General features: G+C 37.4%; 1 protein-coding gene and 1 pseudogene across 1 annotated transcript; one reads left to right on the plus strand and one right to left on the minus strand.

Annotated features, from left to right (window-relative positions):
- Window positions 1–6,919: 6,919 nt before the first annotated feature.
- Window positions 6,920–8,583, plus strand: LOC126634165 (thymidine kinase a-like). Its single transcript, XM_050304655.1, has 4 exons — window positions 6,920–7,240; window positions 7,392–7,536; window positions 7,894–8,015; window positions 8,120–8,583. Exons 1-4 carry the CDS (start codon window positions 6,969–6,971, stop codon window positions 8,397–8,399), a joined length of 819 nt encoding a protein of 272 aa, XP_050160612.1. The 5' UTR covers window positions 6,920–6,968; the 3' UTR covers window positions 8,400–8,583.
- An 88-nt stretch (window positions 8,584–8,671) lies between these two features.
- Window positions 8,672–10,765, minus strand: LOC126633764 (BTB/POZ domain-containing protein At5g48130-like; annotated as a pseudogene).
- Between the last annotated feature and the right edge of the window lie 1,263 nt (window positions 10,766–12,028).

Below are 12,028 nucleotides of genomic sequence, written 5' to 3' on the forward strand. Positions count from 1 at the left end.
GTTGAAGCGACCAAGGAGGAGAAAAAACGAAAACCAAAGCAAGATATCCATTTGGAGAGTCACTTTCAAGCCATAAATTTTGCAAATCTCGCCCATGGGCCAACTCCACAACAATGATGACAACATGAAATTCCACATAGAAAGAAGTATGATGTCCCAAGCTTTGGGTTGAAATTTCGCACAGAAAGAAGTACCAAGCTTTAAGAGAAACCACCAAAAAAATAACCCACATAATCTCGGAAAATCCCACCAGAAGCGGCGAGAACCAATTACCTTTAGCAAAGTTATCCATATTCAATTTGACCCAAGGAAATGGAGGATGCCAATGAGCATGAACTATAAAAGGAGATTACAAGACTCAACCAAGATTTCAAGAGAAACTAAAAGTTGCTTACCCTAAATACCACATACATGGCCAAGAGTGAAAACTCCAACATTCCTAATCCAAGTCAAAGGAGAACGACAAAAGCGTGAAAAGGAAAGAGGCTCAAACTTCAGTTTATTACACATCTTCCAAATGCAAGCCATAAATCTGAGAATGAGTCCGGAAGTGGAAGAATAGTGCCAAATTTAGTAGCAAGCCAAAACCAAGCACATTGTGCAAACAACTTAAAAAATAAGTGCTCAATAGATTTAGAATTATTGCAACATAGTTGGCAAATTGGAACTAGAAGAATGCCCATTCGCTAAAGTTAATCCTCCGTTGGAAGCTTATTGAAAAGAAACCTCCACACTAAAATAGAGTAGCTAGGTGGAATGAAAGGAGGCCAAGTAATAGAAACCCAAATTTTAGTGGGAAACCGACGACGAACAATTTCATAGTCATCAGAAAATGAGTATTTTTTTTCAGTACTTGACCATACTACCTTGTCTCTTCCAAATTTATACATTATACAGACTTGTATATCCACGCGACTACTTTTGTTTTTAGTTGTCTGGTCATCTCAGATCCGGGGATACTACTTCATTTTCAGCAAGGATGAAAGTTTTTCTTCTCCACTAACATGACATCGAGTTGACCGTTCAAACGTTGTATGTAACTAGAACCGTTTTTATGATCATCTTAATGGAAAATCTTTCTTCTCCACAAACACGACATCGTTCACTATTATTAGTTGGTGCATGTGCTTATCATGGAAAGAGTAGGCATCATGCAAATCACATGAAACATATGATAATATTATTATTTACTATATAGTTTATGTAGTTCAAAGGAGGAATCGATGCCTTCCTTTTGTTACCTTCTTTCTAATCACTCAATCATATTCTTACTTGTTATGTAGTTCAAAGGAGGAATCGATGCCTTCCTTTTGTTACCTTCTTTCTAATCACTCAATCATATTCTTACTTGTTTTACAATGTATCCAGGAAATAATATTAGGGGGTTAGTAAGAATAGTGCGCACATTGCGCAATTTTTTTATACCAAAAATAGCATGTATATCGTCATTCACCTGAAGTCATTTGGAAAGGCACACCTGCTAATAATTCATTTGCGAGGGTAACTAACATGTTCCAAGGCTGCTCCCATATGGATGCTTAACAAAGAAACACACTTATCTTGAACACACTAACAATGTTTGATATCATTGCATCCTATCAATATGTTTGTCCAAGAATGATGATACTTTGTTATTCACTGAGATCACCATTTCATTCACTCTTCTTTCATACAATTTATCAAACAGTTGGAGGGCATGTATGAAGCCAACTCTAATATTCAAAAGGCCAACACCTAAGGTATCCATGGACATTCACCGAAGTTCGGAGGGTCAGCACCCAAGGTATCCATGGATGTTCACCAAAGTTCGGGGGGGGGGGGGATCAGCTGACCCTCCATGCCCCTCAATGCATCCACCATTGGACATGCGTAATTACAGTGGTTAGAACGAATGTGTTAGTATTTTCTCTATGCACCTGAATTCGAAGCTCTCTTCTTATAATTTAAATTAATTTAATATTAAACATCACTAAATTAATTATTAGTTATACTAAAATGTCACATGCTATGCATGCGTTGAAAGTTAAATTATAGCTAAAAGAAGTGAGACATGTAAAATGATGAGGTTAATTGAAAAAGAAAAATATGAATAAACATGAAAACCGATCAAAAAGTTAGATTTATGAAATCACTTTACTACCAATAAGATCAAAGCTATCATTCAGAATAAGTAGGAAGCAAGAAAACGTTCCCAAATTTCCAAATGATATAAAATGTGGCAGGCATGCAAGGTTGTGAGGTAAAGACAATATAACACAAGATAATTAATGTATTAGGTTATGTGTTGGAACACAATGACTGTACATTCACCAAATCACCATACTAGTAATTTAAATACTACAAAGCAGCAGGTGCGCAAAGCTTTCCTTCATTAACCTATCAAAACTTCTTGTGGCAAAAGCACTCCCATAGGCTGAGTCTAGTAGGTGGACTTGTAACTAAGCATGACATTAAGGTGATTGATGGTAATGGAATATGAGCCAGGTGGATAAATGTGTTTGAAATCGGTTTACAAACCATTGCATGGGATGTGAGGTCGTATTAAGCACGCCCTATATTACTCGAGTTAGTAAGGCACCTCACTCTCTAAAGGTAGATAACAAACCAAAAAGCACTCCCACAACCTTTAAAATAAAATCCACTGCTTATACAATCTATGAGTTATATTTTTTTGTTCACTTGTAACAAAATTTAATCAAGGACCACTTTTATTTATTTCTTCAAAAATTCAAAAAATTATTTCTAAATAGTGACAAATGATAGCGTTAGTGGATTAAAGGATAATGTTAGGAAAATCAAATTATGTGTTCCTAATAGAAAATAAGCATTTTCATCAATACTTAAACAATAATCCAATCACTAACATCCACATCATTTGATTTAGGAATTTGACATCCCTAGTATTACCTTGATTTAAATAGTTAATTGTTAAGGAATAAGAGAATTAGTGGAGATCAAATCCGTACCATAATGCATATACATGATTACTTTTCGACATTGCAGGAAAAGATTCATATTCACAAATCTTGCTTGGGTAAGTGGCAAATAAAAGTTATCTCCAATTAATTAAAAAATCACTTCTCAATAAACTTTTTCTTGTTCTTAATTTAATTCATTAAGAAACTCACTTGCCAAGAATTTAAAACACTACAAGTTGACTCAGCAGAGCAACCTTAATATGTATAAAACTATAATTTGACTCGGAAAAATTGTCAAATTCCGAATGAGATAGTAGACTATTTTGTATTTATTTATTATTTTTTTTTGCCAAAGTTTGTATTTTCATTAAGTTGTGTAAAAGTTTGTGAAATGACATGTCTAAATCGACCTTTTAAGCCGTCTCACATTGTGGAATTATATCTCGCTTGCTACATAAACATTGTATTTTAGTGATTGTAAGAGCAATTTCACCTGACACATCTCGACTCGAAATGTCCACTAGGACTCCGAATCGAGTTGTGTTGGCTGACATCTAGAAGGTGACGAAGTCATAAAGTATGATGATGTGGAAAAAGATGAATAATTTGAAACCTAAAAGTGCCTAAATACAAGAGTGCGCGGTGAGCGGGTCTGGACCCATTTCACACGTGATACAGAGCATAGGTATAGTACAGTAAAGTAAGATAATGGTTATGCCATCATAAGAAAACTTATGTGCTGAAAAATGTCACGAATCCTCGTCGATACAGAACTCTGCTGCTAGAACCTGGAAGGGTGCAAAAATAGAAAATGTGAGTGAGTGAAACAAAACTCTTCAAACCAATTTCAATTACCAAAGTCAGTAGCCCCTTGCCATAACACCTATATAATTTCCCAGAAAATAATAGGCGTGACTATAACTCAAAACCATAACCAAAATAACAGTCTCACGGTTTTGCCGTGTCAAATATCTCAACAAGAATAAGTAATCCATGTGAAATAAATCAATATGAAATGGTATGCCAGACGGAGTCACCTCACGTGACCTATATGACTTATCCATAGCTCATCACATATCTCATCACATATGCTAACTCATAACATATTTCATCACATATGCTAGCTCATGAGTCGGGAGTCACCTTTAGTGACCTGTACGACTTATCCATATCTCATCACATATGATAGCTCAGAAGTCGGGAGTCACCTCTAGTGACCTGTATGACTTATCCATATCTCATCAAGTATACCTGCACATGAGTCGGAACCACCTAAGGTGGTCTATACGACAAGACTGGGTGTAAATAAATACACTCAAGTGCTACGATCACGTGAAGACTGTGCGAATAATCATGGGTCACCTACGAGTCGGAACCACCTATAGTGGTTTGTATGACATGTATGTGCACCTACCTTGGATCCAAGGTGAGCGTAAGGTGCGGGAGGTGAACATCACGTGAAGGACTGTGCCCTGGCCACATGCGGGAGCACTAACACCAGGGTGCAGGTTTATGAGCTTTAAATGCATCTCATGTGACATATACAACTCATAGGCAACTTATACGTCAATGTCGGAGTTGCCTAAAACATAATGTGATCATGCCATAACTTAATCATTTCAACTAATACCATAACTCACCTAAACTTACCTGTGTGTTCTGCGTTCATCTTCGCACTTCAAAGCATTCATAATAATTTTGTGCAGGTAGTATACACATGGATATGCCATAATGCAAATCTAAAATTCAACCATATCATAGTATTTTTCCAATATATACATATATGTATAATGTGGCGTAAAATGCATAATCTATAACGCCTTACTCCCGAATTATTTATTTTCGGAAATAATTAACGGGGATAAGTCCAACTAAACACCAGTTTAATTAACTGTCATTACTTACGTTTCCTTAGTTTAGTTTCTTGATTCCTTCCACATTGATTTATGACCAACATCCAATCACTAAAAACATAAGGTTAAACCTCATATTTTCACCAATTTCCTTCACATTGCTCAAATCCCAAACAAGATTTTTGTTTCAAATATTGTATGGCTGCATCTAACGTCTCGTTAGACTGCCTACATACCCTAAACAGGGATCAAACCATTCACAGTTCACAATAGCATTTCAAAGCATTCACATTAATCATAAGCAATAATCGATTTATAAACATTTATGGAATTGTCTATCATATATATATATATATAATACACGATAGAATGGAAAATACCCACTCACCTGAGGTCCGTGCCACAACTCCCTAGCACGCATGTTGAGACATCACGAACCATCGTCGCCTGCCACGAAGTCCAAAAGTGGACGGAAGATGGTCAATTTTGCTCACGAAGCCGGCAGGTGCCTAAAGCTTCCCGGTGTCGATTCGTCGTCTACGGTGGTCCAACGGGGTCAAGATTGGTTGGGTTTTGCTCCTGGGATGATGGGCTACAAAGCCCAAATGGTGGCATCAGCCATCGCTTTGCCGATTCGCCGAAAATTTGAAAAAGGTGGTCGGAGTACTATTGATTTTCGTCGACTTTCGTGGCCTCAAACCACCACATACCGTGGTTAATCAAGGTGGTTCTTAGGTGGGTTTGTAGAGGGGAATGAGAGCTTCAAGATGGTGGTGGTGGCGTCGAAAATCTCCACCGGAGTTGGCCGGAATCGGCCTTGGAAAATGGGAGCTCGTGGTGGGTGTGGGTCGACGGGAAGGCTACTTCCCTTTTTTTTTCTTTCCTGATTTCTGATTGGGCTGCTGCCCTTTTTCTACCTTTTATTTAATTGGTCCTCCTTAACCAATTAATTAACTTTAAATAACCAACTTTAAAACGTTCGTAATTATACCGTTATAATTCGAACTCGCAAATGGCTTTCGCCTATGTGTTCGTACCAACGAGTACTACTTAAATACGCCAAAAGAATAAGTCATATGTTCCTCTAGATGATGGTCAACAGAAATCAAAATCCTTGCCTTTAGGCATTTTCGTCAATTCCCTCGATTAAAATAAAAAAAAAAAACGAAATTTTAGGGACGGGTTGTCACATCATCCGTCGAAGTTGTGATTGAGTAAAATGAACAATTAGAAGTGCTTATATGTTATCTTGGCAAATAATCAAAGGTCGGATAAGAGTAGAGTTATCAAACTATTATTTTGGTAGTGTTAACATTTCCTTAAGTTATGTAAAAGTCTATAAAAATTGAATATATGATATAGCATAAACTTTTCCTAACTGAATTTGAAGAATACCAATAGCAAAATACACAAGGAGACAAAGAGTTAAAATATGAATATAACAACGGTAATCTTTTTTAGAACAAGATGAAATAAAATTTGAAATATGAAAAACTATTCCTCATTTGAGAAATGTTAAAAAGACTATCTTGAAGTGAGACATTCTAGTCTTTACATACTCTTCATCATCTCATGTTTTTTGACACAAAGATTTATAATGTTGATACGAATATTGTGCCAAAACATGAGCAGATAAAACGTCCATAGAGCGTCACACTTTTGAGAAAATCCGCTTAGCATTTGTCTTCTCACTTTAGTTGGAGAAATGAGAGGAAAATAGAGGGAGTTTTTTATTTTCAAATTTTTTAAATAGGTCGTTTGAATGGTGAAAGGGGTATAATAGGGATTTTATTCGAAAACTTAAGAAGCGTGCTAAACAAGATGTGATTAATTTTGACCCCCCCCCCCCAAAAGTAATAATTCAATTTCTTCCCCCTTTTGGGATAAATTTTTCAGTATGACCGTCACACGGGATGATACACTACGTGTCTCTATATAAATAATGAGATATGTGTGTTAAAAAATTAATAACTTAAAATTTTAAATTTTCTACCATTTACGTAAAAACACATGGTGTATATTCCCGTCACAACTAAAAATTTCTTCCTCTTGGATACTTTTCCAGGTCAACCAACACATTTTCTTCTTTTCTTTTGGGTCTGAAAAAAAAAAACATAATTTCCCAATTTCCATCTAAATTTACCTCCAAAACCAAAGTATCTGATTTCCCTCCAAATCTTTCAAAAACTCAAATCAAATGCTGCTCCATTTCTCTCCACTCCCACCCTCTCTCTCTCTATTTATTCCGATAATGAAGGCTTTCGCCTTCCCATCTCTCTTCTTACCTCCCCAAATCTTCAACACCCCCTCTTTCTGCAACACAAAATCCATGGCCTCCTTCAAGCCCTCCATTCCCCCCACCAGTGACTCTTCTACCTCCGGCGAGGTCCATGTCATCATGGGTCCCATGTTCGCCGGAAAAACCACCGCCCTACTCCGCCGGATCAAGTCGGAGGGGAACAGCGGCAGGTAAATTTTGAATTTTTGGTCAAACCCAAGTTTGATTTGTGAAGATTTTGGGTAAAGATTGAAGCTTTTTGTAAGATCGTGTGAATCGATGCTAAATTTCCCTTAATTTATTTATTTTTTGGGTTTTTTTTATATTTATTTTTATGTGTAGGAATGTGGCGATGATAAAATCGAGTAAGGATACAAGATACGCCATTGATTCGGTTGTGACGCACGATGGGATGAAGTTTCCGTGCTGGGCGCTGCCTGATCTGTCATCGTTTCGGAAGAATTTTGGAGGAGATGCTTATGACAAGGTAATTTTGAAGCTGGGGAAGTGTTTAAATCTTTGTTGGGTTTTTGTCAAATTTTCTCTTTTTTTTTATTTTTTATTAATTAATTATTTGGGCTATTATTTGACTTTAGTATGTTTTACTATTGAATCTTGGACCTTTGATTTCTGTAAAACATGTTATGGCGTGGTAAAACAATTTGATGGTCTGCCATGAGGAGGTGCCATTGTACTAGTTATGTACCCGTGATGCGAAAAGGCGATTTTTGGTTTTGATGGTTGCAATTGTTTGATGTATGGCATAGGTCTTGTTTAGTGTTTGTAATTTGAAAGCATATGGTATATTCTAATTGCCCTTCTCCAAACTGGGTTGTATTGACAGCTTGATGTCATTGGAATCGACGAGGCTCAGTTTTTTGAAGATCTATATGATTTCTGCTGCATGGCTGCTGATCATGATGGGAAAACTGTGGTTGTTGCAGGCTTGGATGGCGATTACTTGAGGTGCTTCTCAAATGAAATCCATTTTCTGTTATGATTGTGTTGCTAGTTTCTGTGGTTGGTCTTCATTGATTTCTTATTGATGTGTGTATGGTTATAATTGGCAGGAGGAGCTTTGGCTCGGTTCTTGACGTAATACCTCTTGCTGATTCTGTGACCAAGTTGACGGCGCGATGTGAAATGTGTGGCAAACGAGCTTTCTTTACCCTGAGGAAGACGGAGGAGACTAGGACGGAACTGATTGGTGGTGCTGATGTATACATGCCTGTGTGTCGCCAACATTATGTCAACGGACAAGTTCTCATTAAAACAGCAAGAAGTGTAGTGGAGTCCCATAAATTTAAGAGTGTCAGTGACACATTTTCTAAAGCAACTCCAGTTGTTTAGTGACAATAGTACATCTTTCACAGCCAGCATGTCTTTTGTTTGCTGTGTATTTGAATTGAGCAATCAGCGCGTTGCCTGCTGTTGTAGTCTAAGCATGGGGAGTTTGAACCCTGACATGGTTTTGTTGGAATGCAGTTGGATGTATCTCTTCTCGTTATGTTAATAGACCGAAGTTTGCTTTAAAGAGCTCCTTCTGCAGTTGTATTTTTACTTATCAATTTTTTTCTTAGCTTGTTGTGCTGTCTGTTTGTTGCAAATTTCATCTCTCTTTCTCATTGGATCAATTTGTCAGCGTCCTTGTGTTTTCCGATTATTACATGTTGAATACCATAACTCTGCAACAATTGTGTGTTTCCAGCTAAAAGACTGTTGTCCGATTTTATGTTAGACGATACATACGCTGAAATTATGCTCTCCATTGTTGCAAGCTCCATGCTGGAAGAAATCGACTCACTTCCACTTTTTGGAAACAAGAAGTCTTCAAGCTGAGCGAAGTGCAGCAGAGATACAATCTGCCCTTGCAGCTTCACCCTAGTATTGATTCTCAAACATATTTTGAGCGATCTAGAGAGAATTGCTAAGTAAAACCCGACTGGGATTGATCGATTAGCCTTGTCCCCCATCGGCAGCAAATCAAGGACACCTTGTAAAATGACTGAAACTTTGTGATCATATCCAATTCTCTGACCAGAATTCTCCCAGAATTGAAGTTTTTTTGTCGAAAGCGCCCACTTGTTAGCATAGAAAACAATGATGGGGCTCAAGTACTTTTCCTTCATGCCTTGCCTTCTCAAAGATCCTATAATCCTCTTTAAAATCCGAATGGCAGCGCAATGAGATCCTTGATCCAAAGGTCTTGATTCATAATTTCCCTCCCCGTTTTGCAGCTCCAATTTCCCGTGCCCAATGCTTCCAATGTGAGCTCAGGTGTTTCATGCCTTCTTTCGTGGTCAAGGATCTCCATGCAGGCCATGAAGGCGAGGCACTCTATGCACCGGCTCACAATGAGCAGGTCTTCAGACCATGGAAGCAAAGTTTGGCACTTTTGAAGCACTATTAGGGTGTCATCCCAGCTCTGCATCACCACTTGGTTTAAGTATGTAAGATAGGAGATATAAACTTATAAACTAACGCATCAGCCAAGAACATAAGGACTAATCAACTAAATCACAACCCTTTGATCGTGTATGTAATGTGAATGTGAAAACAGAAACAATTGCACCAGTACATACCTGAACAAGATCTGTTCTATAGGATCGTACCTTTATAACCTTGATTTCTAAGGAGACAGGAACTCAAACCTGGTTCTGCATTGTTCGATACCGATGAAGAAGCCATTGCAGCCTCTGTGTTCGAAACCTTCTCCTCTTTTACGATCACAATAGCTTCTCTAATCAATAGGACTTAGAACAACATAAGCTAATATCGCAAGAGCAGTGGTTTGAACCATAAATATATAGTGCTCCTTCGTCCATTCCCTATCAGAATTGGACTAGGATTCAAAGACATACAAACCATAAAGATTCATGAGACTTTATAAAGTTCCAACACAAAGTTCTTTTCCAAAACCAATTGGAACTTCTCTCAAGACTGCATTCCTTATCAGATTTAGACTTCTTTATAATATCAATTATCCCAAGACTTGTAAGAATCATACTCATACTCTTACAAAGTAGAGATGGAAGCCCTCACAGAGGTTCCCGGAGGAGTAGTCTTCTGTCATCTCAAGAAACTCTGCTGCACATCTGAGGGCTACCACATTGAATGGATCAATCAATATGGAGGAGCCGTAGATGAGGAGTGCAATCATCTCAAAGGTCTCTGGCCCTCCGGGAAAGCCCGGTGGCAGATCAATCTCATTTGAATCGTTCAATCTTTTGTTAAAGTATCCACTCTTTGAAAAAAGTGGGAACTGAAAAGATTAGGCCAATTTTTGACAAAAATGGTATAAACGCGATCAAGAACACAAAAGTAAACAATCACGAACACCTAACAAAAGATTTTAACTTAGCTCAGTAGCTCAAATTCAAGCCAATAACCACATTAATTCGTATAATTCTACTTTCAATTTCTTAACTTGTGGAGGTTGAAGATCTTTCCACCAACTCGAACACTAACCGCAACAGGTAAACCGGTCACACGTAAAAAAAAAAACATTGACAGAAAGTGCTCAAATCCAATGCTGCAAAGTTGCTAACATTTTCCAACAATCTTACCATGATAAAATCTTGATCTTGAGCAAGGCGGAGACGTTCGGAGAAGAGAAAGGACTCGACGACATGGAGCTGTCTTTCAAAGGGCTTGCAACTTCCATTGGAAGAGCTCGAAACCAAGCTCTGAGAGACCAGAGATTTAGTGAAAGTGAAACTTTGACAAGGCAATGAAAGTGAAACTCTTAAGCGTAAGCATTTGTTTTATAAATGTAATGCATATTTTGGCTTCCCAATTGCCATAAAATGCTTGGAATTCGTCTCACTGATCGAAGAAAATTATAGATAATAACTTGTAGAAATGGCAAAACCAGTGGAATTAAGTGGAAGAAGGATTGAAATTAAAGACATGGTTATAGTTAATTAATCGATTAATATGTCAATTAGAAAATGTGTCCACGCACACATTCGTGCAGTCAAAGTCAAATGCACACGAGTGAAACACTCTGAATGTCCAAATTTTGAGGCTTCAAAAACGTTCTCGAGTGAGTAGTTGAATTCTTGGTGCTCCTTTCCATGTTAGTTGCTTGCATCACAAGTTTGGGTTGAGGTATTTGAACACATAGGGCATTGATCTTTATATTTTAATCTCATCCAACTTTTTAGTTAGTCTCATCTAGTGTGAGAGTTGGTCTAATCAAGCAGCTTTACTAAAGTTCTTGAAAAGCCTAGTTATGTGATAATTACTAATGTCGAATTTCTTTGACCGTTTCATTCAGAGGCATTGGTCTTTGTTATGTTAAAAGCCTCTTTGATAATATGACGTCGAATTTTTGTGGCCATTTCATACAGTGACACTGATCTTTATTATGTTAAAAGAAATTTTTCGTTCAAATTTCACGTACGATAATTGATAATTGTTGATAAAAGAAGAAAAAATCATCCCCAAAAATTGAGGGTATTATTGATGTGGATTTTGGGATGAGATGAGATGGTGATGGAGATTTGCAAAGGACGTGTTGGGGAGAAGAAAAGGAAGAATGAGGTATATATGTAAATAAACTAGTAAAACTATAGTTTTGAGGAAATGAATGAAAATATAGATAAAGGGGAGGAAAGATGATGGAGTGCGGGTACAGCTTCAAGCTCTGTTTACATATGAATGCGTAGTATTTAGCAAATACCCAAAACGGCACGGTTTCTCAATATTTCTTTGGTCCTTGGGATGTGGCGGTTGTGCTTTTACTTTCTCCCAACAACTCCCAATCCCAAAACCCCGTTTTCCTTTCATGTCCAATTGTCCATGCTACTAATTAATTTACACTTGCATTATATAACACTAGCATTTGCCTACACACGTTATGTGTATAAATACATGTGAGGAGAGTGGGAGGTTTTTTTTTTTTTTTAATATTGAAGGTATTTTAACATCACATGTAAATGAGGTTTCAATAAAAAACAGTAAAATTGAACATGTGA

The sequence above is a fragment of the Malus sylvestris genome, chromosome 9, assembly GCF_916048215.2.
Source record: "Malus sylvestris chromosome 9, drMalSylv7.2, whole genome shotgun sequence".
In the NCBI taxonomy this organism is placed as follows: domain Eukaryota; kingdom Viridiplantae; phylum Streptophyta; class Magnoliopsida; order Rosales; family Rosaceae; genus Malus; species Malus sylvestris.